This window comes from Anarhichas minor, unplaced genomic scaffold, assembly GCF_050575085.1.
Source record: "Anarhichas minor isolate MPS153535 unplaced genomic scaffold, ASM5057508v1 ptg000043l, whole genome shotgun sequence".
Classification (NCBI taxonomy): Eukaryota; Metazoa; Chordata; class Actinopteri; order Perciformes; family Anarhichadidae; genus Anarhichas; species Anarhichas minor.
The window spans coordinates 3408282-3435836 of NW_027466489.1; the positions used below are offsets into that span (position 1 = coordinate 3408282).

The window sequence follows — 27555 nt, forward strand, 5'->3', positions numbered from 1 at the left end:
TGGAGGTTGAGGAGTTTGCATCCTGCTTTGAACATTTATTTGTTTGATTAATGCTACCAAAACACTTGGTTAAGTTTAGGGAAAGATCACAGTTCTAGGGCTGCAGCTAATGATTCTTTTGATTTTTTAATCAGCGATTATTCTAGTGGTTCTCTACCTGTCAAACTTCTCCACATGATGGGCGCCCATAATGACCATTGACAAAATTCATTCCAACAAACCGACATGGAAAGTGCAAAGTGTGTGGATTTTTATCAGGGAAGGAAAGATCAAAGCTGGTGATGCTCATCCAGTATCATCGAGTCGAATCTGAGATATGACAAAGGCCTGTCATGCTCTCAAGACCACTGTCAGTGTGAGCGTGAACGCCTCGTGTCTTTTATGTATTTGTGTTTGATAAATATTTAGTATTTTACATTTGCGCCGCAGTAGCTTGTGAGAAACAGACATGAAAAGAAACACTCTCTCTTCTAGATGTTACATCAAGATAATGTTAATTTGAATTATGTCTGTTTAATTTGCTCGCTTTTGTCTTCCAAATGGATGCGTGAAAGAAAATGTTTCAAAACCACTGGATTAATCATTAGGAAAAGAAAACAATGGGAACTCTTGAAATGTCTTGTGGTGTGTGATCAACAGACCAAAACCAAAATGTAATCAACCTACAATAAGAGGAGCAGCAGATCCTCACATTTTGGAATTGTTGCTTCATAACTGACCTGAACTGATTCCTTTTGTTGTCTGCCGTCGATTAGTTTCCTGTTGATCGACTAATCTGTTAATCTACTAATGGCTTCAGCATGAATTTTGAATAAATGCTTACATGCTGATACGATGTTTATCATGTTAGTTTGGTGTGTTAGCATGCTAACATTTGCTATAATTAACATAATGGACAGCTGAGGCGGGTGGAAATGTCATTACACTTGCAGGTATTTATTTGGTCATAAACCAAAGTTTTGGTTTACAGTAGAGATCACAATTCATCCTGAGGGGGACACAAATGTCTGAAACATTGTTGAGGCGTTTCATTGAAAACCACAAATGTGAAGCTTGTCTTAGCACCAGAGGAAAAGTCAGAGGATTCATCCACTGGGGGACATGACATGAGTGTCTCTCCATTTCATGGCGCACCAGATCGACAGACATATACTGTATATAGATAGATAGATAGATGGATGGATAGATAGATAGATGGATGGATAGATGGATGGATGGATAGATGGATAGATAAATGGATGGATGGATGGATGGATGGATGGATGGATAGATAGATAGATAAATACATAGATAGATAGAGCACATATAGAGCTGTAAATGTCTCCCCTCTCTGCTTCTTATACTCCACCTATCACTCTGCTGCTCCACCCTCTCGCTCCCTCTGCTGTAAGTGAATATGGGTCACGTCACATAGTGCTTCTCTCTATCTCATCCCAGGGGTGTGTGAGTATAGCAGGTAACAGAATAGAGGTTCAGCCGCTTCATCGCAGCACTGCGATACAGAGTTTTCTGACGTCCCACAGGGCTCGAGGGGAGAGGAAATGGAGCGCACACTAAAAAAACTTGGGTCTGTGCTTCAGCTGCACTGACTCACGCGGTTAAAGCTGCTCTGCTGTTCTGTGCGCTACCGTCATGTAACAAACCTGATTCATTCACACAAAGGATCTTCACAGCGCTTTGCAAGGGCAATTTAAAACATATTGTGATGCAACGAGCTTGTTGACTCTAGTCTCTTAAATATCTCCGTGTGCACTATTTATCTGTTAAGTAGAATAAAATCTACTTATGCTGCATTTTCAAAACAAGTTTATGATGCGTTTCTGCTCGCATATACTTTAACATATTTTAAATCAGCACTAACCAGGCATTAAAGGTGCAGCCAGTGATTCTGATACAATTCACTAATTGTCAAATCCAGCGAATATATCTCCTCACCAGCACTAGGATGCACCGATCCACCTTTTTCAGTCACGATACCAATATTTGGTATTGGCCGATACCAGTGTTTAATTATTAAGCTGTATGCCTCACTGTGTGGAAGAGACTGGGATCAAAGGCAACATCAGGCCTGACTTAAACATTGGTTTCCTAACTTTGTAAAACAAAATGTAACAAATGAATACATGAATATAAATGCACTGAATTGTTTTTTATTAAAATAATGGTATCCGATACGGCATATTGTCACCGATAACGGATCCAACTATTTGAGTCAGTATTGGACCGATATCCGATATAGTATTGGGCAACATACATCCGTTAAGTATCATAAATGTTTGACTTCAATCTTTGTGCCATTCAGTGAATTTGTACTCACAAAAAATACATCTGAAAACATAATGGGATTAAAGAGCGACAGAATGAGAATAAAGTCAGACTGATTTAAATCTTTAGAATAATCCCCAAATAGCAAAGGCAAGTCCCTCCTTTTTTATTATGAGAATTGTGTGAGAATCACAAGGTATTGACTCACCAATGTGTAATGTTTTGTATTTGCAAATGTATCTCTGTAGCAAGAAAGAACTGCTCAGTAGTCAGTTTCATTTGATCAGCCGAGGTGGTCTTGTTGTCACTTTAACACATCGAAACATTAAGACAATTGACAATTGGTATGTATTTTTAAAAGGGCTTCAACTGGCTTTTTAGAGCGATAGTCTTGATGTTGCTGGAGTTAAGGAAACAAATAAATAGCTTAGATCTTTTCTGCACCACTCCTTTAACTTGGTGCTTTTCTATCAGAAAGCCAAGCACTAGCACATCTAAGGGTGGTCTAGTCACCATCAGGTATAAAAGTCTTTCACGCATGGTCAGCTCATAACGAAATCAAAAAGCGGGGAAACAAATGATATTCAAATGGCTCTTCATTGTGAAGAGTGTCTTTCTATAGATCTGGACACTTGAGAATAGATTTGTGTCTCGTCCAACTCTAGAAACAAGCCCAACGAGACTTTGATCTGCGATGTTGTCTCTACTGGGAGCTGAGTCATTGATAATGAATCGACTCTCAGGGCACTTCCAGGATCCAAGGCGGTTTTCTGGGTTATGGAGATTTATTTCCTGGTTTTAACTAATTCAGGTATAAGCGCAAATAATTGTTTTTAAATGTCTTCTTCAATCCATTTGCCAGGCTGAACATCAGGATCCCATGTCCAGCCAGTGGATGGAGGTTGAACTAGTGAGGCAGGTTAAGATGTGAATCTTTATTGAGACTGATCCTCAGGGTCTCTTGAGGATAGGGTGGCAAAGTCTGGGCACACAGGGAGTCTAGTTTAGTCAAGTTTAGTCTTTTAATAGCATATTTTGCATCTTAAGCAATTATGTTCCCTGTGGCTAATGGCATATGCTTCAACATGACACTGACTAGGAAAGACACCAATTCTTCTCCTGCAGGACGCTGCTTTTGTTTTGATAGGTTGATTGGGGCTGTACTGTTATGAAATTGCAGTTTGGGAAGAGATTATGCTGTTTATCACTGAGACTATTTTTTGGGAAGAAGACAAACAGAACACTGAATATGTTGTGTTGCTGACATTGTGCACTGGCCGATTCTTTTAATTATTATTTCCACGCTGTACCGAAAACCAATTGCGTCGACTCTGGTCGTGTGGCCATTAAAGTGAAGAGAAGTTTAAGGTTTATTGGAGTGAAAGATTGTCAAATGATCAGTAAAGTGAAGGTGGTTTGATATTGTTCATCTGACGTCCGCTGTTTAGAGTTAAAATAATTAGTGAACTGGCCTATTTACCAAACAAATATTCCACACAGATGTTGGAATCAGTTAAGTAGCTGAAATTGTTTTGGCTTAATTAGTCAGCAGTAAACACTGAAACCCCACTTTTTGTGATTGGTTGGTGAAGTGGTTAACATTATACGAAAACTTGCATTAGAGAGTGCTGCGCTAAAGATGGCAGAAAACAGCTGCTGTACTTCCACCTTACAACCTCACCATTTACTTAAAATGGGCGTTATTCATCAGCAGCACTACTGTGAAAACAGCTGTATAACGAAGCTTTCTAAAGTCTGAGAAAAAAAACACTGAAAAGTGTAGACAGGAAACAAAAATGTCATTTTAATTTTACTACATATTTTTATTCGTAAAAAAACATTGAATAGCACATTATTAAGCAGCCGTCTGTTGTTTGCTTTGTCCGACTGCCATCTGACCTCAGCTTGTGTTTAACCATTAATCAAAGGCCTCACCTCAGGCATGTATATACCGAAAGCTCGTTAATCAGTAGCAGCACGTCTCTCAACAGCTTTCTGAAGATTAATAAAATCTCCATAAATTGGACTCTTTCTTGGGAGAACCATCTGCAGTCTCATAAAAACAAGAGACAATCTTCCTCTGCAAATATCTGTTTTCCTGACATTGTAAGAATGCAATTAGCGTTTGTTTTACGCCACCTTTTCACTTGATGTTTGATGTGAATGCAAAAGTGTCTTGAAGCAAAATACACATTGCATTCGAATGGTCATCAAGCTGCTTCTTTCTTTTTCATAGTATAAGCCCTGTATTGGTTTGCATGGGCTCGGAGGGAATTGGCTGCTTGAACCACATGTGCTTATACAGTGCTGTGTTGGAGTTGACCTTTCACAGAGTGCTGATACTGCTGAGTGCTGATGCTACTGTGAAATAGCCAGGTACCCAAACCTTTATCATTACAGCTTTCCCTTTTTAACAGTGGTTCCCCAAAAAAAGAAATCTGTGTTGGTGCTGGCAGTCCTCCATCATCGGGTGCGGTGGTTGTTGTCGATATCACTGGTGTTTCTGCTGCTGACTTTGATGTATTTGTAACACAACTGCACTGGTTCACAAGCCCAGTGTGGAGGCTCGCTTTTACAAATACTGCTCGTGTTACAAAACGCTGTAATATTGTTGAGACGTTAACAAAATCGATAGGATAAAATGTGGGGAAGGATGGGTGAAACTGACTTCCATTGTTAGTATGGGATTTGTATCTAGTATGCGGTCCACAGTAGCTGGTTGAAGAACACTTTCTATCTTTGTTCAAATGAAGACTACAGAATTTGATAATTAGTTTTATTGTCATACTAAATATTATGTGAAGATATCTCTGGCAGCAACAAAAAATAAATGACCTTGAATTTGTGTCTCTAAGCACAAACTTCCCACACACTCGTGCTTATTTCAGGCCATTGCTCATTTAAAGCTCAAAACAGCAGAGTTTGTGTTATATGTGAAGTTCTCTGCACTAAGGTTGAAAAGTTACAAGGTGCCGCAGGAATGAGTCCTAATGAGCTCCCTCGTCTTAAAGCCAGTGGTTTTGTTTTAAGTGTTTTTTGGTTTGATGAGACTACTAAACTTCATTATGCCGACCAGTATACGTTTGTTTATAGCCTAACGTCAGGCTCTTTACTTCTGCCGATTGCATTTAAGCTTCAAAAATCATTTGTTGTTATCTTGCTGAACAAAACGTGTAAAAAAAAAAAACGTTTGCTTGCCACAGAGTTTATTTTCTGCAATAATCCAGAATTCAATAGAAAAATGTAATTCGCTTTTTCTCGAGGGAACCAGTGCGATGCTGAATTCCACGGAAGCAGCAAGCAGATGTTTTAAGCAAAACGCCTTCATAAAAACCCTGCACACTACCAAACAGCAGACAGACACAGTTAGACACTGCTCTTCACGAGTATTGTCTTGATATTAAGCATTTTCAACTCTCATTTGTTGTCAGAGACTGTTACATTCCTCAGCTCTAGAGCCACACTTATACCTCTCCTTCCTTGAAATTCCCCTGTTGTTGTTTCTCTTAACGCTCACAACACAGTGGATGTTTTGTGCATCCTGCCTCATTAGTTGCTCTATTTTGGGAGCGGCAAGAAATTCCAGTCGCATCAAGTGATCTTGGCTGTCGCAGCAGGTCTTAAGAGCTGTTTACATACTTAGTATATAATAATTATGTGGCAAATTGTACATTTTTTTCTTTGCTCCGGAAATATCGTTTCACAGAATTATGATGAAGAGTCAACAAAGCTGACGAGGAAGCATTGCTTACATTTCAAGGCTTACTCTCAACCACAGCCTGTTGTCGAAGCTTCTTTTTTATTCCTGTTGTCATTCAATGAATTTGTGAATTCAGCGCTGAATTGGTGTAAACGGTGTTTTTTGCTTCAAAAGATATCGTGTCAAAGAGGTGCACAAATCTGAGGGTTGAAATTCTCTTTTTGTTCTTCATCCTACAAGTTTTCCTGTTCGCGTCTCTTCATAGGAAATGGACCGGATCCCTGGAGCTTTATTAATTGTGTTGGTTGCAGTATGGAGGCAGATTTTTCTATCTTGAAACAATATATATTAATTTTCATAAGAGCCAAAAGAAGTAGAAATATTAATGTGTGTTACAGTTTTTGCTCGATGAAGCAAGTTTTCATAATTTGTGTTTTAATCCAGGCACAGTAACAGATATATTTGTCACACACACACACACACACACACACACACACACGCCCATATCCTTTTCATTGTTTGTGTTGTGTGACAGTCGGCCTGTGATGTTTACCCACAGGATAATGCACTGGGCCAGGCGTATCGAACAGGAGATTGACAGAGTCTTTCAGCACATCACTGGCGCTCAGCAGTTGAAAGGGGTGAGTGTGTAGCTCTCTTCTTATCGTACACAGTTCTTACTCATCATATTGCAGCATAAACTCAACAAGAAGAGGCCAGCATGCAAAATAGCTGTAAATCCAATAAGTTTAATAGTTATATAAAACAAGAAAACAATTACAGTCTACCTTTCAGAAACCACTTTGTTTCTTTTTTCATGGTTTTCTGCGACAATAACACAATGTTTTTGTTTTCCCTGGACAGACATAAAACTCTTTCTAATAGCTTTTATATTCATCAGATTTCTGAATGTATGCTCTGTTTTTTATATACCGTAGCCACATTTTCCTGGCACTTTGTGTATTGTTTGCAAATAATTATCAATCTTGACACGTTGCACGTCTCCTACAAAGCGAAAGAGAAGCCTGAACACACGCCTACAGTGATCAGATTTAGAGTATCTGGCATTATGTTTCATGAAGTCATGAGCTTAATAACACCTACAGTCATGAATACTAATTCAGGTCTTTCATAAGCTGACCATGTGTGTTATTTGTTACAAATGGAACAATTCGTGAAGTGTTGTATTACTTTGTATTCATGCGGCCTTATCTTTCATCAAGCTCTCAATCAGATCCATTTTGCATTACATTTTGCATGACATGGTAATCTAATATTTGGCTCTCTGCGATGACCTGATTTCTAAACTTGCATACCCTGTTAATGAGACTCGGCATTTACAATTCTAAAGCCTTCGGCCTAGATTCCAGAAGTGGCAGACAAAAAATACATTTTGAAGGATATCTCAAAATCTGAGCACATGAAAGTGAGGAAAAAATATTTATTTATGGTGATCTTAGTGAACTGACCCTTTAAGAGGACAAAATAAATCTCTCTCTCGAAGAGAAAGGGAGCTGATTATTTGGCTTTGTATACACTATTCATGGTTTTGGCACTGTTGTGTAGAAAATATTTGAGAGCTGAAACAATGAGTTGATTATTAGATTAGTCTCTATTTTCAAAATCAATTATTCGTTTGAGTAATTTTCAAGCAAAAACAGCAAAAAAACAAACAAAAAAACAGTTGTTGGTTCCAGTTTTTCAAATGTGAGGATTTTACTTTTCTTTGTTTGATATGACAGTAAACTAAATATGTTTGAGTTGTGATATTTATGTTGTTTTCTAATATATTATAGACAACATTATCAAGAACATAATCTGCTAATGTATTGATAATGACACTAGTTGTTGGTTGCAGACATAAATAATTGTATCCTGAAACTGAGCTAAGCTGTACTGATTTTTGTTCTGATGCTTGTTCTATAAGCTGGGGTTTGAGACGTAACTATTGCACTGACTATTGTCCTGCATGTAAATGTCCAACTTCCTATTTTCACCAGATTTTTCACAGTGATCTGGTTTGCATGTAAACAAAGTCGTGTTGGGCATATGTTGCATACTCAAATTCATGAAGATATCACCGTGTACCTGTCGTGTCCAATAAGTTATCAAGGTTGTCTCATGTCCTTGATGTAACAGGTGGCTGTGAATAAGTGGTTGAACCTAAAAAGACAAATGCCAAAAAATAGGACCAAAGATCATCTGTAGGGGGCGAGAGAGCCCTGCTCTGTGAAGATGTGTGGGGGCGTCCCCTCAGCAGAGACCAGCGGCACGTGTCCTCTGTTGTGTCACAGCAGAGCAGATGGTCAGCCTGCAGCCTGCAGTTAATGCCTTGATGTGAGACTCACTTGTTCATCCAGTCCTCATTAATCCCTCTATGTTCCTGAAACACTCTGGATCTGTTAAAGAAATTGTGTCCCGTTGCCTGTAAACCTGAGTATATCTTCTCTTCTCGAGGAAAAGCTTTTAACTTTAATTAAAACTTCTCATTCGATACCAAGCCGCAATTTTACATTTGCAGATGCTCTTGATGGCCTCCGTGATACAGCCCAGCTCCACATCAGGGTGCTACCACTCAGACTGCTTGACTACGCTTTAGCAGGACAGTTTTTGATGGTGATGCTTTTCGATGTAATCCCTCAAATTTTTGCTTTAAAAAAAAAAAAAATGTAAACAAAGCATGATTATCTGGAGGTTTAGGAAAGTCTGTGATACTAGTTAAAAACACTTCAAGACTCCCTTTGTCAAAATAAGAAGACTAAGAGTCTACAGCCATGCCGGCCACTCTGTGAGGCTGTCCTTAGGGACAGAGGTGCTTCAAAACGTTAACGACAACATGCTAATATGCTCACATTGTAAGACATTTTAACTTAGTGGAGACCGTTGACATGTCCAGGTCCCACGTCTGGCTGGTTTGCTAAACGTTTCATCTACATCATATCCGTCGTCAGAATTACATCTTGATTGTGAATATATTCTACACGGCTCCTGTTTCTTCTCAGACAGCAGCCAGTTCACATGAAACACCCTGTTTATTACTGCATGTTCCCATCTGTGCGGCTTGGGCCAATAAAGCATCTGGTCAGTACACAACTTGAGGGATGTCTTGAAGTGCATTTGGTGAAGTCCATTTATAGAGAGAGTGATGTTATACAGCATGCAGGTTTGCTAAATATATTCACCCAGGTCGTTGTCTGTCTCCATCTCCTCTCTGATGTATTTGCTCTTGAGAGTCTTATGGCCTTAAACCCACCAGACAGCGAGCTTATAGCAAGATATCATCATGGTTCGTATGTGTAATAATATACAGCTGAAGACAATGTCTGTGTAGTTGGATATTGCAGGCAAAACCAAGCATAAAATAAAAGGTGTTATTTGTTTTTGGAGAGGTCTGAATGTGGGCAGCTGCCAACTAAAGCTATGAAAGTTCCTCTTTGTGCTCCTGTTTATGAATAGACGTGTTCTGAGCAAACAGGCAGTATTTCATGCCAAAAGGCACCAAACTTTCTCTAGAAATTAGTTTGAAACAAAATAGCCACTCAGACATTTGCTCTTGCTGCTCAGTGTCGTTCCCAGATGTCTCCCGATGACCCATAAAGTTCTCTGGTGTTAGAAATCATAAGGAATACTTTGTGCGCATGTTGAAAGGCCACATTTCAGAAGATAACTGGGATGTGTGGTCTAATTTAACTTCAAGTCCTCTGGGGAAGAGCATTAAGAGCAGAATCTGGGTTAATCTGTAAGCTTTAGACCCAAGTCAGAAAGTAATACATTCAAATAGATTGTTGTAGTCTTGTGGTTTAAATGGACTGTAAGCTGCTCGTTTATTTCAGAAATATTTGTCATCTTTGAACATGAAATAAACCTCGATCTTCAACATTATTGTCCGAGGCTGGTGTGGTTTAAACCTCGTGATCATCCTGTAAATCTCACACCAACTTTATTGGACAAAGTCACACCTTGTCTTTGTGTTGTTATGTTGTTGTTACAAGCCACCGTTGGCGGCTTTAAGTGCATTTTTAAATAACATGTAGCAGTTACTCAGGATGTTGTTTTTAGGGTGATGTGTTATTTTTTATTGTAAAATGCTCCATATTCTGTGAATTGTTCTTTCAAAAACCATTCTGTTCTTGTATATACATGATTATTATTATTAGATTGTTTCATGGCGAAGAGAATAAATGCAACGTAGTGTCTGTGCGATTGTTCTGTGAAAACCTGGTTCAAAGACAACAGACATTGTGTGTAAATAGATCACATGAAAGGATCCATATTTAGATTTGGAGTGAACACACAAACACAACAAGTGACTGCTCCCCTGTGTCCTCAGTGTTCAAATATAAGAAGGATTTGATTTTCCAAATTCATGAGTTTCTGGATTATTATTATTATTATTTTCAGGATTGTTTTGAGATCTTGAGCTTCGAGCTTGTTTCTCTACAGATTTGTAAATCATTATTTTCAAATAACACCACACATATACTGCCCACAACAATCAGCTGCACTAATGGTAATACAGATTCATGTTAAGTCAGTTTAGACAATATGTCAAAGGTTACAAATTGTCAATAGCAAGACATTAGGTCAGCAGAGAAAGACTTAATTGAAAGACTATTCAACCGTTATTGCTCTTAAGTTTTTCCCTTTTTCCATGAAACATTTACAGATATACAATGAAGAAAGACGACGGTTTAGTCTGGTGAAGAATCAGCCTCGGAAGATTGTGGAGAAGGTGGCCTCAGATATAGAGAAGCTCCTGGCTAAGAAGCGCAAAGCACTCGATGTAAGTATATTATTGATGCAACTAACTGTTGCTTTTTTTATCTGCTACTTCTTTCTTCTTATGTTTTTAACTGCAAATGAAGTGATCACTCAGAACTACATTGTTCAGTTTTGAGTAAGAAAGTAAAGTAGTAGCTTCTTGCCAATTTAATCTTTACGTTTAGATTTAGTATGCTTCCATGTATTAATAATACAGTGTCACAACAAGTGTTGAATCAGGGGTATTTTGATTTGTTTCATCTTGCAAAGATGAATTTGTGGACAAAGCAAACTTGCAGCAATTTAATAAAGACAAAAAATATTGAAACATTACTTGCTATTAGTAATTAATTCATTGTTAAAGGTCTGTCATAGTTCTTTGATTCCAGGTAGTATGTATATTTACTGTAGATATATATTCTTATCTTGTTTTGAAGGATTGTGTTAAACAGAGTAGCTCAAGATGGCGATATGGGTTTGCAAATTACAACCAAAACATTTGACATTTAAGTGAATGAAAGCATTACTGATATTGTCTGAGCATCTCTCTTGTAGTTCAAAGTGCAAGACGACATTATTTACCAAAGTTAGTAAACCCAGTTCTGTCTCAGCGCCATGTTTCACAGGGTTCCTCCCCCTTTGACAAGAGAAATCAGACATGTCATGTTTCATGTTTCTCTGTTTCCAACATGTAGAGGCTAGCCAGTGAAGCAGAGCGGCTCCAGCGAGAGCATCTGTGGCAGGATGGAATCAAGGTAAAATCTTAAATTACATATTTGAAGTAAAAATGTTGCATTCGTAAATGTTGATCACAGTTAATATTACATGGACTATAGTCAGTATTACTGAGAGCCTTTGATACAAGGACAATGCTGTATCTGATCAGTATTATTGACACCCCTCTACTTTTCTAATGTACGCAAACTCCCCAAACTGTCATTTGTCTGTTATGTTTTGGGGATTTTTTTTAATCCTCATTTCCTAATATAGTGGAAACATTACGCAATCAAATCTACCCACTGATGTAAATTCAAACCAGATGGGTCTGATGTCTTTGAGCACTGTGACTCTAAATGGGACGACCTGAGAGAGAGACAGAACATTTCTAGCAGTCAGCTGAGCCGATCCCCCAGCGCTCAGCTGGGCGAAACAGATGACCGAGTGCACTCGGCTGTGCGGTTCCGTTGAGTCCTACACACATTGGCATTCCACTTTTCCACTCGGTCTGCTTCATTTGCCCAACAAAATGAGATGGGGTTAACCTCGTCCTCTCACATGGCCTCTCACGTACTTCCCTGAGGCGCTGAATCCCTCTGCCATTTTAAGAGACACTGGTGGTTTGAGCCCATTCATTGAAAATGGTGTAGACTTTTAAAACATTGTCATTTTCCAAAACACGTATTCTAAACATGTATTTCTAAAAGTGTTTCTGGCTGAAGAGGAAGATCAATACCACTCTTGTCTTTACCCGCAAAATATGAAGCTACAGCAACTGGTTAATTTAGCTTAGCATAAAGACTGGAAACAGATTCATATAAAACAGATGAAACATTTTCTAGAGGATTGAAACACTGCTGACAGGCTAAGATCTAAAGAAGCAGGGCTCTCAGGAGAAGTTAACTTGGAGGATGAGCAATGTCGCTTCTCTGGACTGACTGATAAAAAACAATGGCTGGTAACGGCTGGATGTTTTCAGAGATGTCAGAGCGGGAGATCCGTATGACTCACAGCAAGAAGACAAATAGCCGTCAGAAAGACATGTCATATTATGTGAAATGTGATATAGGCTCAGGCACTCTTCGGAGATAAGATTTGGTAATCAGAACAGGCCGAGAATAAGAGCATAGCAACCTCCGAGTGGATGTCACGCTTATTCTGAAGTATGTTCGGTCTCTTCAGAAACTAAGACTAACAGATGGCGATGCTCCATCCAAGCCTTACAGCCTGTCTACTGATTCAAAATGTGAGAGCACTGAGCCGAAAACAAGAGCAAACATTTGGTGGTTACAGCTTCACAAATGCAAGGATTTGAGACTTTTCTCTGTTTCACGTCATTGTAAACTAACCATTTTTAAATAAGCATCTTTGAGATATAACTTTGTTGGATGTGGTTACTTTTGATGCACATTTGTCTTTCGTGTTACAGATGGAGTCATTTATTAATTAATTTCACAAAATACATTTTAAAGTAACCGTATTCGTCCCACAAATGATTCTAGGTACACGTATAAACTGTCAATCAACACATTTATTGAACTGGTTCTCGTGAGACAATGAGCTTTGATGCATGGTTGTGACTCGTCTTTGAATGTTTCTATGGTGATCCGAGCAACATGTCTTTGTTTGTGACCCACTCCACCAAAATACAGGAAGAGTTCACTATCATTGTTGTAAATAGTAGCCTACTGCAATTTACTTATAGGTCGTGATGCTCGTGTAAGCCCATAGTCAGTCAAAAAAACATACTGATTTCACTGATTAGTTGTGTAACTATTCTACCATATTTGACACCTTTATAATTTTGATAATATGCATTTTGTAACTAGATTTTTCTAGGCAAAACTTATATTCTACATTTGTTTAATTCATCATCAATTTTGACTGCAACTATTCACAATAAACGTTTTTTTTTCAGCTCGGGTTATCCTGAAAGAAAATATGCATTACGTCCATAATTGAACAAAAACGCAGTTTTGAAGATCTTACCATCAATCGTCAGTAAAGATTGATTATGATTAATCAAAACAATCTTTAGTTACAATCCTAATTAAGTAGCCTCCATGTGTCTGGAGGTTGACCTGACCTGTGTGTACAATATTGAATGACTAGTCCTCGTGTTGTTTCACAGTTGTCAACATTGCAGCCTCCTCATGTCTGCGTCTGTTTTCTCCTAGGAGCTGGACATGGCTTATTATGACTCCAAGGCAGAGCTGGACTATGTGAGTGAGAGACCTATAAACACATCGGTCTGCTTTGCTTATATTTACTGAGGCCATTCGACAGAAAAGAGATTATTTGATGTGTTGTGTCTCATTTGAAATACATAGTCTTAAAATACTGGCAAAATGCAATTTAGAAAGTAAGTCGTTGCAATAGTGCTGGTGAAAAGATGAAGGTTAATGTGACATGCGTGCTTTCTCGTGTTCTCAAAGTACTCCATGGATGGAGAAGGAGAGGTGGAAAATCCTTCGCACATCAAGCTGGAGTTTGTTTATGATCCAAACTTCAAAAATAATGTCAACTATTCCTACACAGCTGTTCAGATTCCCACAGATATTTATAAAGGAGGCAAGTGAAGTTCTGATTATATTATTTATTTCCCTGGAAAGATGTCATATGCTGGTGATTTCATTTGATTCATTTGACATATTTCAAGGAGCATATCTAAGAAGTTTCAACTCTTTTTTTCAATCAGCTCCAGTCATTCTGAATGAGTTAAACTGGACGCAGGCGCTGGAGAAAGTGTTCATGGAGAACAGTCAGGAGGATCCATCGCTGCTGTGGCAAGCGTTCGGGAGTGCGACTGGTGTCACTCGCTACTACCCAGGTAGCTTTTAACCACCATCCCTGTGATTCCTAACCTGGTGTTCAGTATGAAGGGTGAAGGGACATTTTTTAAATGGATGGAACAAGGGTTAACTCAAATTTACATAAACAGTGTCAAGGACAAGGTCTTTTCATTTTTTTCAGCTACACCTTGGAAAGCCCCCGATAAGATTGATTTGTATGACGTCAGGAGGAGACCCTGGTACAGTATGCTGCTTAAAACATATGTCCGCCTATCACAGCTGCAGTAGATTTACAGGGTTGACATACTGCATCCTCTCTTTTTCTTTGTCACAGGTACATCCAGGGAGCCTCATCCCCAAAAGATATGGTCATTCTTGTTGATGTGTAAGTAATACATAGTGTTCATACATTTTCTTGGGTTTAGTTATTGGCTAACATGTGAATGTAGCATAGGTCTACTGGCAAAAAGTACATGCATGTTGCTTCTACTGCTTATATCCCTGCTAATTAAAATAAAAACATACAAAACTGTCCCTTTCTTTGTAGCTTTAAATAATTAACTGCTCTTGAAATCCATTCGTGAAGTTTTCCTCAGCCTTGCTTGCACTTCTGTCTCACTCACAAGGGAAAGAGACCATCTATGGTGTTATTTCACACAAGTGAGCAGCTTCTTTGTGCTTCTGGTCCTATAGGCCAGCAGATTAGAGAAACAAATCAGACTAAAGTTGAATTGCAGTGGAAAAAGTGTGCAGCTGTCGCTGACTCTGCACCAAAACCAGCTGAGAGTGCAGCTCATATTGCTTATCATGTGTAACAAACTAAAGGTCAAGTTAGAGATAATTCAGACACAAGAAGAAAATCTGAATGGTTTGTACATGATGTTGTTTTGTAACAGTCTCTAACTGGATTAAAGTGATGCAATATAACATGTTAATTAGTGAGCTTTAAAGGTGCTAATAGGTGGATTTTGTTAAAAAAGTATTATTAATCCACGCAACTCTCTGCCAGAAAGTAGATAAGCGTATTTTCCAAAATGTGAAACTATTGATTAAAGCATAAACATGATGAAGTTCTGCTTCCTGTTGGTAGATCAGACAGCAGAGTGTGTGTTGCTGAGTGTAGCCAAACTCATGGTCATGGTTGAGCACAGTAGCCTGTTGTTGTCACTGTGTTGTCCCCTCGGTTGCTATTCATTGTGGTGGTAATGTACCGTTCATTGGCAGTGTTTGCAAGGTTAATCCTATTATTAAGTTGAATGAGGAAAATGGGAGAGCAGCCCCTCATGAATGACCTTTCATCAACGTGGTTCATCAACATGCACATCAAGATAGTGGTAGAAGCAGTGGTGCATTCAGGTACGAATAGGAAACAATTAGCCATGAACAATGGAATGGAATTATTTTACACCCATAGTGAAGAAATGCAGCTGAATAAACTATGGGCCTCAAAACCTGATAATCATTTGCTCTATATGTATTCATTCAGACAGTATTTAGAGACATCAGGGTATATTTACCAAACAGTCTTTGTCCGTATTTTCATTGGAGTTGCGTTAAGGTTATTGGAGCTTTTCATTTTAGCAGCAAAAACAACCTTAATGCAACCCTATTGGAAATTGTGTTCGGGAAAAACAAACAGTTCATTAGCAAACTGCATTAGTGCGTTCCTCTGTGTACTGCTAAACACTGGAGAAGGAAATACAAACAAACAGCCGCAGAAAAGCATTTATCAATGCTGATTAATCACTGCGGCAGCTGGGAAATCCTGTCTGTGATTGAACATCTGGAGAAAACACGTGTGAAGTTTTCAGCACTGCTGAAGACTTTGGTCGGGCGCTCAGAGGGCGTGAGTGTGCGTTGTTATTGACGCAGATAATTAAATAGAGCTACTGGATTAAAAAAAAAAAACCTGTTTAAGCAACCATACAAATGAGTTTAATTTTACAATCTAACCACGGATATTTTTACTGAGTTACTATATCCTCCATTGTTGTGGGGACACAAGCTCACAACTAATTTGCACAAAATGTGTCTTCAAGATCCTCAAGATTAGGTCCAATTTAGCAGCACTTTCCTCATATCAACTGCAGCTGCACTCATATACTGCACAAAATAAATACTCTGCTTCACTGAAACACGGGCTGCTGCATAATTTAGCAGACCTCCAAGTAAAATGATCTTTTTGTTGGTGTTATATGAATTAATATTTGAGCATGTGATTGGGATGATACTTGTGTGTTTCCTCAGGAGCGGCAGTGTCAGTGGACTCACCCTGAAGCTCATCAAAGCATCAGTGACGGAAATGCTGGACACTTTGTCTGATGATGACTATGTCAACGTGGCCAGGGTTGGTATCTGCTGCACTCACTGACTCTTCATCACTCATTCTCTCATTTCACATCTCTCTATCTTTGTTCACTTGTTTCCTTAACTTCAGTTTTTACACATTGAAGCCCAAACCGTGTCTGCTGTTGTGTTTCAGTTCAACGAGAAGGCCGAGGCTGTGGTTCCCTGCTTCAAACATCTGGTCCAGGCTAACGTGCGCAACAAAAAGATCTTCAAGGATGCAGTGCAGCAGATGCAGGCTAAAGGCACCACTGACTACAAGTCTGGATTTCATTTTGGCTTCAACCAGCTGTTAAATGTGAGTCACATTGATTTACATCGACCTGGGATTAACGTCAATACTAATGTCTCCACACAGTTGTACTGTATTGACCAACTACTGTTCCCTCTCATTCATCTCCCTTTTAAATGTATTTTTCAGAAGACAAATGTTCCTCGGGCCAACTGCAATAAGATAATCATGCTGTTTACTGATGGAGGAGAGGACAGAGCTCAGGATGTCTTCATGCAGTACAACTGGCCCAACAAAACGGTTGGTTTCTTCTGACCATAACAGACACCTTTCACTTGCATCCAGCATGTTGACCACCCTCTGAAAGCTTCTATATTTTTCTCTATTTGTTCCTCCGAAGGTTCGAGTTTTCACTTTTTCTGTGGGTCAACACAACTATGATGTTACACCTTTGCAGTGGATCGCATGCACCAACAAAGGTGAGCTGAATTTTCTGTGTGATTCATTGATTTTTTTTTTTTATTCCCCATATCACAGTGGTTCCCAGCCTTTTTTGTGTGATATACCCCCACAGCCCTTCATTGGTCTCACCCGTCAAATCATTACTTTTAGCTAACTATTTCAACTTCTCTGCATGCTTGTGAACTAGTTTTCACACACTCTGTTTGACCAGCGTAAAACCAATTTAAACTACTATTTGGCTGTTTTTTTGTTTCCTCAGCAATGATTAAAACATATACCCTCATATTTCACTATTTGTCTTGTTGGTTAATTAGTGGGTAAAAAATGAAAAGATTATACTATAGAACGTTTTCATAAGATTAAGAACTGCTCTAGTTACTTTCTGCCCTGTGTCCAAACAGGATGATTGTTATAGGTTGGACTTTAAAATATTTGTTCATAATGGCAGTGCCGTCCTGCCGTGTGTAAAGCATTAAAGGAATATAGCTGAGCAAATCATGTCTAAATTCATTCCTACAATAGCCCCACATTGTCCCTTGTAAAAGAGTTGTCTGCTGTATATGTATTAATCAATGCTGTGACTGAGGAACACATAAATAAATCACTCTGCCTAATGTATAGTGCAGTGCACTGACCCCACTAATGGGGCTGCCCGTGAGAGCTGTGAGCAGACCAGAGTTGGTTCTCACAAGGCTCGGTTAGCTCACGCAGAGGTCACTTCCTCGTGCAGATCAGTTTTGCTCTCGGCTGAGAGCTGACACTGATCTCCCTCTGAGAATTCATGTTGGTGAGGATGCTTTTTGCTCGTGCAGGGACGATGACTTAGAGTTGCCTTTTGTTCACACAGAGCAGTTTTCTCTGAGTTTGGGTTTTGCTATTATTTTGAAACGATTCAAACTGAGGGAGAACAAGTTGTATCTGAGGAATAATTTTTTTTTGTTGTTTTTAAATAATAAGGCAACATCAAGTGAACTGCATAGCAGAAGATGACACGTGCAATAAATCACACATTCTGTGTTATTGATCGTTAAAGATTATAGCTTGAGTTATTTTAGCTGCTACTTAACTGTGTAGATACAGATACATCAGTTTAAAGCTCAGTGGTATTCCTCTCTCTCTCTCTCTATCTGTGAAAGTTAAGTGACTGGTTGTCTGCACCACTCTTGTGTTTTTTTTCCGATAGCATCGCTCACACATGCTCTTCCTCTCTCTCTCTCCGTCTCTCTTTCTGTTTGTCTTTTTTCTCCGTCACTTGCCAGGTTACTATTTTGAGATCCGGTCCATCTGTGCTATAAGGATTAACACCCAGGTGGGTTCGTCTAGTGCCTCTGACACAGCTGATCCCTGTTCACTGTTTCAAAATCCCCTTGTGGCGCTCACTCGCTCTGTAGAAGCATCTACTTCCATTTGTTTGCGCTCCCATTCTCCCTGTTGCCTGATGTTGTAGGTTGTTTTGAAGCTGCAGCCGGTCACGTATCTCTTTTGTTTGGTCAGGAGTACCTCGACGTGCTGGGGCGCCCCATGGTTCTGGCAGGCAGCGATGCCAAGCAGGTTCAGTGGACGAATGTGTATCAGGATGCTTTGGTGAGACTGTATGACCTTGTTGGCTGTCTGTGATTAAATATAGTGAATGCACCAAACATACAGCACATACAGACTGAATAATTGATGTGTTTTGGGACTCTGTAGGGTCTTGGCATGGTAGTAACTGGGACTTTGCCCGTATTTAATCTCACCATGGATGGAAACTCACAGGTAACAAAACTTGTAATTATATGAAAGGTTGAGTGTTTTTTGTGTTACAGGTTATGGCCACTTTCTCTTTTCATTATTTCAAAGGCACAACGTAGAACTGTTTGTATGTCTTAGAATAATTTAAAAAAAAGCATATTTCCCAAAATGTCAAATACTTCCTAAAAGCAGCTGTATGTGTTTTATCTGATCAGAATCAGCTGATATTAGGTGTCATGGGGGTCGACGTGCATCTTGACGAGATAAAGCGACTAACACCACGGTACAATGTATGTACATCTCATTAGCACCATTATTAGCCACGTTTTTCATCATTTGTACCGACTGACATATTACTGCTATTCCTTGCTTTTATTATTTTCTGAACAGCTTGGAGCCAATGGATACATTTTTGCCATTGATCCTAATGGATATCTTCTCCTTCACCCTAACCTTCAGCCAAAGGTGGTGTATATTTAACATTATTTATAAAAACAAATTTAAAAAAAGATTTTACTGTGAGTTGCAGGGAGGAGGTATATGGGCCATACAGGTCCTTTGGGGTTTCAAATTCAAACGATTGTTTATGTGTAGTTTAGATCATTTTGATGCTGGTAAACCTGTTATTGTAAATGTGTTTTTCTCACTTGACTCCTCTCAGCTGGTGAACCTCCCTGAGCCTGTGACACTGGACTTCCTGGATGCAGAGGTGGAGGACAGCAATAAAGAGGAGGTGAGCACTTAATGGCAAGTGGAACTGAAAACCTTCTGGTTTCAGGCATTTTCTGTTCCTTCTTGTTGTTCAAAGTTGTTACCGGGCCAGTGAACAACAATGTCTGCCTCAGGATAATCGGTCAACCAGTTAACTGAAGGCCCCACATTACATGTTTTACATGTGTGTGACTGAAAAAGAAACGCTTTGTATTTTCATTTTCTAGATCCGGCGACAAATGATTGACGGAAGACCAGGTGAAATGCAGGTCAAAACTCTAGTCAAGTCGATTGATGAGGCAAGTAAATTCCCTTTCTAAGTAACTCCACAAATTCCACCTTTTAAGGCCGTAAAATTCTACAAACAATCATTCAAACACAAGTTACCTGAAGTAAAATCAGATAAACTGTAATCTGTTTACTTTGGTTGACTGAAGCGTCCTCAATTGTCTCCTTTACTGCAGCAATACATTGACGATGTGTACAGGAGTTACACCTGGACTCCTATCAACGGCACAGATTACAGGTGAGCAGTTACAATGTTATGAATTACAAATAACAACCAGCCAGCTGTGGCCTGATGAGGACTGCACGCAATGACGGATTTCCTCTCCCTTCCTCTCTCGGTCTCCTCATTCTCGTGTCTCCCCTTTGGGATGCCGCCACCTGCAGTCTGGGTCTGGTATTACCCACCTACAATGAATACTTCATCCAGGCAGACCTGAGTGATGTGATGCTGCAGCTCCAGTGTGAGTACAGAGAGGCAGAGCTTTCAAGATTCTATTTCATAAGATGCAACACAAAGAGGAGATGAAAAAAAACTAACAGCACCCTCTGCCTCTGTTACAGATATGCAGTCGCTTCTGCCCAGCTCATTTGAATCCTCGGGACACGTGTTTCTGGCTCCCAGGTGACTACCATCTCTCTTTATAGTTCTCAATCTGTGAGTGAAGGGAACTTTTTCAGTATTTCTGTCCTCTCTTTCGACAGGGAATACTGCAAACGTCTGCATCTTTCTGACAACAACACCCAGTTTTTGCAGAACTTCCTCTCGCTCATGCTGGACATTTCCCCAGAATCTGATGAATGTGAGTGTGTTAACAGCATTACGTAATTAGCAATATTTGCCACTGCTGCAGATGCACAGATGAGATCATATAATAATAAATATAATGGTATAACATACATAATATACTTTTATATGTTTTTGTTTTTGTTTCAGGTGACCAAGGCCTCATCCACAACCTGATTTTGGATTCTAGGATTATCGGGCAGCTGGCCTCTCGTGTTTGGAAGAACAAGGACCTGAATTCGTGAGTCAACTTGTTTGCTTTACACAACATTCTCACGCACCATCCACCATCCACCATCCACCAGTGTAAAAACAACAACAAACAACTTTGTGAAAATGAACAGCAATCTGCTTTGATGGTATCTCAGTTGTAACAAACAGGCTGATTAAAATGTAATTGTTGCAGGTACGGCTTCCTGGCTGTATTTGCGTCCACTGATGGAGGAATAACACGTGTTTTCCCCAATATGTAAGTAAGATTAATGCACTTACTAACACAGAGAAATAATAATCTCACAAATATTCACTCTGTAAATTTTTTCCCTAAAAAACTTTTGTAATGATTATTGTTGTGTTTGTACAGAGCTGCTGAGTTATGGGATGAGGATCCCGAACCCTTCAATTCAAATTATTATAGACGGAGCCTCGACAACAAAGGCTACATGTTCAGAGCTCCGTCCAGGTCCTGTGAGTAACTGTGCAAACACGTCCTAATGTGGCTACAATCAAGATTTCTTTGATAGCAGTGGATCAAATGTGCATATGTGAAAGGGGTCACTCATAGTGATGAACCCACAGATAAATATCACACATCTCTGCAGATTCCTTTATCGCTGCAGAGCTTTATAGGATCTTACGGCTCATTGTTTTGGTGTTACGGCCCGCGGCTTTGCTGTGTTGGTTCGCTCTCAGAGTATCGTTTTGGGTCACAGAAACCGCACACTGCTCAGCACCAATCGACAAACTGACAACGTCAATCCTAGCTGGTGAACATGGTGGAGTATTTAGAAGCTTAAGAGTCAGATGTTTCTCTCTGGAGTTGGTGGAGAACAAAACAAAGCTGAAAGCGAGTGAATAACATGTCTTCAAATTAATTGTATTGTTGCTCCATAATTGCTGAATGTGTAAATAAGCTGTTTGCTAACAAATTCACCATATTACTTAATAATTAAGTATGCAATTTAGGTCAATTTTGTGTTCACAGCTTGTTTCTTCTGCTGCTTTAAAGCGGCCAAAGAATGCAGGTTTAACGTACGAGACTTGAGTTCATCAAATGAGAGTTAACTGTAAATGTTTAGTGATCATTTTAAACAGATTGATTTGGGATGAGCATGTGCGACAAAATAATCTCACAGTTTTAATCGGCAAACTATCTCAGGTGCCATCACAAGTGTTTTTGAACTGAGACTGGTCACAATTGTGAAATGATACATTCAGTATTCATACGTGTGTGACACCAAACTATGATCTGTTGTTTTGAAATCACATTTTGTTTGTGAACAGCGTTGGACGACCCTGTAGGCGCAGAAAATGGCACCGTTGGAATTCTGGTTAGTTCGGCTGTGGAGGTTAATTTAGGAGGCAAACTGCTCAAACCTTCAGGTGAGAAAAATGGTGTCATGTGTGAGACTTAATGTGGTATCCTGTGTCATGTGGGATTCCCAGGAAATCTAAAATATATTCTTCAGATGTTTCAGCTACGTCTGTTTTGTACTCTTCTCACCAAAACACTGCTTCTTGCTCTCTTCTTCCTCTCTTGTGATGATCGTGTGGATGTTGTCACTCAGTGGTCGGAGTGAAGCTGGACTTGGAGGCGTGGGTGGACAAGTTTAAGATCCTGGCCAGCAACGTGTCAGACAGTCGACAGGGTTCGCACAAGGTACAGCTCTGGGGCACTAATTACTAATCACTAATTACTTAATTAGACTGCATTTACTGCAAATAAAGTGGCATTATTGTCTCATTACACATTTTGTTGAAACAGTGTGGACCATCCAGAAGCTGTGAGATGGACTGTGAAGTGAACACTGACGTAAGAATGATTTGTAGATTGTAGCAGGCCTGCAACTTCAGCCAGATACTGTCCTCAGTTTTATGACCACAATTGCATCATTTAGGGGTTAAATGTGTTCTTAAATTTATACTCTTGTGATTATTTAATTGGTCTGTCGCTTAGAGGAAACTTTGTGAACAGTTTATAAACCAGTTTTATTCTGTTTTGACATTTAATTACTAGAAAACTTGGAGCAAGTGTACATATATTATTATTACTTAATATAATATATGTTGGCTTGTTTTGACAATGGAGTCTGGAATGCTTAATTCACGACCAAATGATTCATACAAAAAAAGGTTTTTAGCAGTTTGATATATTTTTATATATAAAAAAATAATATACTCTGCCTTTAGCATGTATGAAAGACATATTATACATTTATTGAATTTCAGCTTTTCACACTTGCCTGCAGGTTTTTACAGTCTGCCGTCTTCTCTTACAAGATCATGTCAACCTGTATATTGAGGTTGTCTGTGCTGTTGCTGTTCTAACTTGATGTAAACTCTGCTGTGTTGTTTGTAGGACCTCCTCTGTTATCTCATTGATGATGGTGGATTCCTGGTTATGTCTAATCAAAGAGATCATTGGAAAAAGGTATGTCTTTGTGTGGTAATGTGCTTATTAGTCTTTAATACTGAAGGATTTCATCCAATATCTACTTTTAGAAGAAAGTATGCAGTATGTCTTATTCACTATGTTTTTCAAGTGAGGCAAAACTAAAGGTTTTGTTTATGGTGTTATTTTTATTTCTTGTTTTACATCCTATTTACTATGTTTGCTTGTGTTGAAAATTGTTTTTAATCTCCATTTCCTTCGGTTTATAGCAGTTCAGTTCAGTTCAGTTGTCGCTGGAGGGCCAAATAACTGAAACAACAATAGAGAGAAGAAAGTAACAAGTGGGAAACTTGAACAAACTTTATTTTAAGCCACCATGTGGCGCTGTTTCCCTTATGTTTATGTGCTTTCTTTTCATCTCTGTAACTGTCTTTTCATTTTCTTTCATCCATCACAGATCGGTCTTTTCTTTGGTGATGTTGACGCTTACCTGATGCATGCACTCTACAACAACTCAATCTTCAATCGCCGTCAGTCTTTCCACTACCAGTCGGCATGTGAACCAGTCAGCAGCAGCCATACTGGTGCAGCACCGAGGGGCGTCTTTGTGGTAAGAGACCAGCTGCAGATTTTAGATTCAGGAACATTTTATATAACGTGAGTTGGTGGAAAGCTCTGATCTGTTATCACTGTTTCTGTAGCCCTCCATTGCTGACATCCTCAGCTTGGCCTGGTGGACATCCACGGTGGCATGGTGAGACTTTGTTTACTGCAAATAAAACGACACCAAGAGCATGTTAGGTGTCCTTTAATACATTCTTAACTGTGTATAAACTTCTGCACATGAAACCAGTAGCTTGTGACATGTTTACTGGGACGTATTGATGTTTACAGATTGTATTTCATTTAAAGTGCAATGTGAACACTTTTTCAGGTCTGTGACCCAGCAGCTGCTATACGGACTCGCCTACAACAGCTGGCTCTACCAAGGTGGATTTGTGCATTTTAACACAATCTTGTGTGCTCATAAATATTTAATAATAATAACACATTTTATTTGTATAGCGCTTTAAAAGGTATGCAAAGGCACTTTACATGGTAAAAACATGGTAATCTGTGCAATTAGTTTGTTTTAATGTTAACAATGATACAATTTAGATGAAAAAAGTCACTTTTACAAACATCTCACAAGCAGCTCATTTGCATTTTGTCCTTATTTTTTGCCTCAAACTTCTGTTGCCATAAACATGTTCTCAGCTGACCCCATTAAAAGGGGATTTTATTAACAATGAAGTGTGTTCTTGCAACGGGGCATCCGGCAACAACATTTAGATGAGCGTGTACATAACATCTGGGTAAAAATCTATTTAAACCAGTTTGCTCCTGTTTAAAACATCTTAGTATCAATTAAAAAAACAAAATGACCTTTAAAAATATTATAAACATTATATTAAATGTTCAACGTCTGTGTTCCAGATGATCTCCTGGTTGAAGGTTTTGAGACAAGGGAAAGCAGCTGTGTGACCATCCAAAGCCAGTTCTACTTTACAAACACCACCAACTCCTACAACATGCTGCAGGACTGTGGAAACTGCTCACGGTGTGTTTTTCTGGCGGGTCAGCAGAATGTGCTTGTGCTCTCATACCTGTACTGTACGTACTGTATGAAGTTGGCTAAATATCCATCACTGTCTCCCTCAGGCTTTTCCACGCAAAGCGGATAGAAAATACCAACCTCCTCTTTGTAGTGGCTGAGACGCTCCCCTGCAGCTCATGTGAGATAGAGAGATTGACACAGAGCCGGACAGAGTGTATCCTTTTCATGCTCACACACTCTGTGGTGCTTTCATTTGTGCTTAAGATGGAAATCTCGTCAATCTTGTGGGGCAGGTAAGTTCACTGTTACCACCCTTAACTAAAAACAAACAGTTCAGGAGGAGAATCCATGCGAAGTACTGAGCAACGCACGATATCGTAAAGGCCCGACATCCTGCTTTGACTACAGTGCCTTAGTAAGTAGACACACTATGAATACGGCATTATATTTCTGCCTCCATCCTGAGCGTTCAATGGGACATTTTTAGCACAGAAAGATATTTTTGTAAACACATAAACTACTTCCCGTGACAATAGGGAATTATTGTTACAGCAAAGATAATTGGATTTTTAACAAACAAAAATATGCCCTCTCTGCGTCCCTGCTCTCAGCACTCACACATCTTTATACAATTCTAGTTGTAAATTAGCCTCTACCTAGCTAACTTGGTCCGTAGCTAGCTAATCTCTAAGCTAGTTGGCTAACTACACAGCAAAAGCAATAATCATTAATGTAGTTAATTAAAAAGAAGAAAACTGTGCCACTAAAACAGACTGTGCTACATCATTTTAAAAGCTATAGGGTGGTGAACAGTAATTAGTTGTACTAGAAATGAATTAACGATCATAGTGCTGAGTAGCTAGAAATTATCAAGCACACTAGATTACTTAGCTACTGCTAATTTAGCAGAAGAAACTAACGAACAAGATAGCTAGGTAACTAAAGCACAGACTATCTTAATGCCGTCCTAGTAAAGCTGCCATTATTCTTCATCAGACCTGCTTATCGGATAGTTGAGTAGCTTTGGAAACCCATTCCCCTTGTAACAATCTGACATCCACAATAACTTCCCAGTATTATGGCCAGCTGTGCGGAGGCAAGAAAGGAGCTAGAATTTGAACTCCTCTCTCTTTGCTCTCTACTTGTAATCATGATACAAGTATTTCTGTCACTTTCTATGTGAACAACACCACGAGGTGAGAGACAGTCTATCAGGAGAGACTGTTTGAAAATGTGCCACATTATCCCCATATTTCCACAAAAGCAAATCCCCCGTCTTTATGACTATTCACTCCACCTTTCAGTGGAGCTATTAACACAACATCGTACGAACGAGTTGTTTTTGGGCATAACTCGAGCCAAACAATCATACTAGTAACTGGATTGGAAGCAAATCAGCGAATCTTAAACAACAATTTTACTGTTGGCTGTAATTGTGGCACATTGCATTACAATTATTTTCCTACAAACTATAATGTATGTGCTCGAAAAATATCTGTTTCTGATAATATACTTTTCTCTATTAGAAATGTCACATTGAACACTTAGAAATGAGGCACACATTCCATTTATTCGATGTACAAGTGATGAATAATTTGCTTTGGAAAAATAGTATTTATTGTTAACTCTCGTTGCAGGAAAACACATCAGAGTGTGGACGAGCTTGTGCACTGCAGTCCTCTATAGGAGTCCTTCTCTTTATTCAGCTTACTCTGCCTCTTTTTCATCTCTGACACGTGCAAACACTCTAACTGACATCTTTCATCTCTTTGGGTTTAGGCTCGGATCTACTGAAGGTCAGATCAAACAGCTACTGCAAAATTATTATTTCTTTTGATGTACAAACGGCACACAGTGCATTTGTGCTTGAAAAAAAATGTGCTCTTAGTGTTTATTGCCTTATTGCGTATACATTTGTTGGTGTTTCAGGGCTTGCTTGAGTGCAAATTATAGAATGTGTCGAGTGTGCATGCTACTTAAACTAAGACCAGCATGTTTAACATTTTTGCACACATGCTCAGCCATGTAAGCATCCACCAAATAGTCAGGGAGGCAGCTGAAATGCACTTTCAACGGGCCAATAAGTGATCACCCAGCAGGAACAGACGTCAGTCGCAATTTTAGGTTTGATTGTGTTGGTGAAATTATAAAACTCTGTTGAACGTATTTGCTTTGTGGTAAATACACAGTGGTGGAAAGAAGTATTCAAGTTTTTCTTACGTTGCTCAAAAGATACCAGAAAAAGTCACGCAGTCAAGATTTTACTTCAGTAAAAGTAGAGAAGTATGAGCAACAATATTAAGTTAAATTAAAAATACTTATTTGACGGCAGAATGGGTCCTATCAGTGTTGTCGCCACATATCATGCATTATATTATCATGTTATTATTGCTGATTAATTATTAACTATTAAGCATCCATTTTAATGTTGTAGCTCGTCAAGATGGAGCTCGTTATCACTACTTTATATGCTGTTGGGTAGTTTATCTATAACAATTATTTTTGAAATTCAGCATAGGTTTGTAAAATGTTGAAATGAAAAGTAATTACAGCTGTCA

The 27555-nt window shown here is 39.1% G+C and overlaps 1 protein-coding gene across 1 annotated transcript in view; it reads left to right on the forward strand.

Annotated features, from left to right (window-relative positions):
• The window catches only part of LOC142970362 (voltage-dependent calcium channel subunit alpha-2/delta-2-like), a 28504-nt gene extending 1774 nt beyond the window's left edge, over positions 1-26730 (forward strand). Inside the window, exons 2-38 of the mRNA XM_076110544.1 lie at positions 6525-6606; positions 10632-10748; positions 11422-11481; positions 13621-13665; positions 13879-14014; positions 14142-14273; positions 14417-14474; positions 14570-14620; positions 16483-16582; positions 16718-16879; positions 17003-17113; positions 17214-17292; positions 18535-18584; positions 18770-18859; positions 18965-19030; positions 19222-19296; positions 19397-19471; positions 19668-19739; positions 19945-20016; positions 20182-20243; positions 20390-20466; positions 20567-20627; positions 20708-20805; positions 20940-21030; positions 21196-21258; positions 21373-21476; positions 22293-22391; positions 22577-22668; positions 22774-22821; positions 23368-23439; positions 23858-24010; positions 24102-24154; positions 24335-24390; positions 24877-25000; positions 25102-25211; positions 25330-25412; positions 26635-26730. Of these exons, the coding sequence (XP_075966659.1) occupies positions 6525-6606; positions 10632-10748; positions 11422-11481; positions 13621-13665; positions 13879-14014; positions 14142-14273; positions 14417-14474; positions 14570-14620; positions 16483-16582; positions 16718-16879; positions 17003-17113; positions 17214-17292; positions 18535-18584; positions 18770-18859; positions 18965-19030; positions 19222-19296; positions 19397-19471; positions 19668-19739; positions 19945-20016; positions 20182-20243; positions 20390-20466; positions 20567-20627; positions 20708-20805; positions 20940-21030; positions 21196-21258; positions 21373-21476; positions 22293-22391; positions 22577-22668; positions 22774-22821; positions 23368-23439; positions 23858-24010; positions 24102-24154; positions 24335-24390; positions 24877-25000; positions 25102-25211; positions 25330-25412; positions 26635-26730 (3175 nt within the window). The remainder of the gene's footprint in view (positions 1-6524; positions 6607-10631; positions 10749-11421; positions 11482-13620; positions 13666-13878; positions 14015-14141; positions 14274-14416; positions 14475-14569; positions 14621-16482; positions 16583-16717; positions 16880-17002; positions 17114-17213; positions 17293-18534; positions 18585-18769; positions 18860-18964; positions 19031-19221; positions 19297-19396; positions 19472-19667; positions 19740-19944; positions 20017-20181; positions 20244-20389; positions 20467-20566; positions 20628-20707; positions 20806-20939; positions 21031-21195; positions 21259-21372; positions 21477-22292; positions 22392-22576; positions 22669-22773; positions 22822-23367; positions 23440-23857; positions 24011-24101; positions 24155-24334; positions 24391-24876; positions 25001-25101; positions 25212-25329; positions 25413-26634) is intronic.
• The last annotated feature ends 825 nt before the right edge of the window (positions 26731-27555 follow it).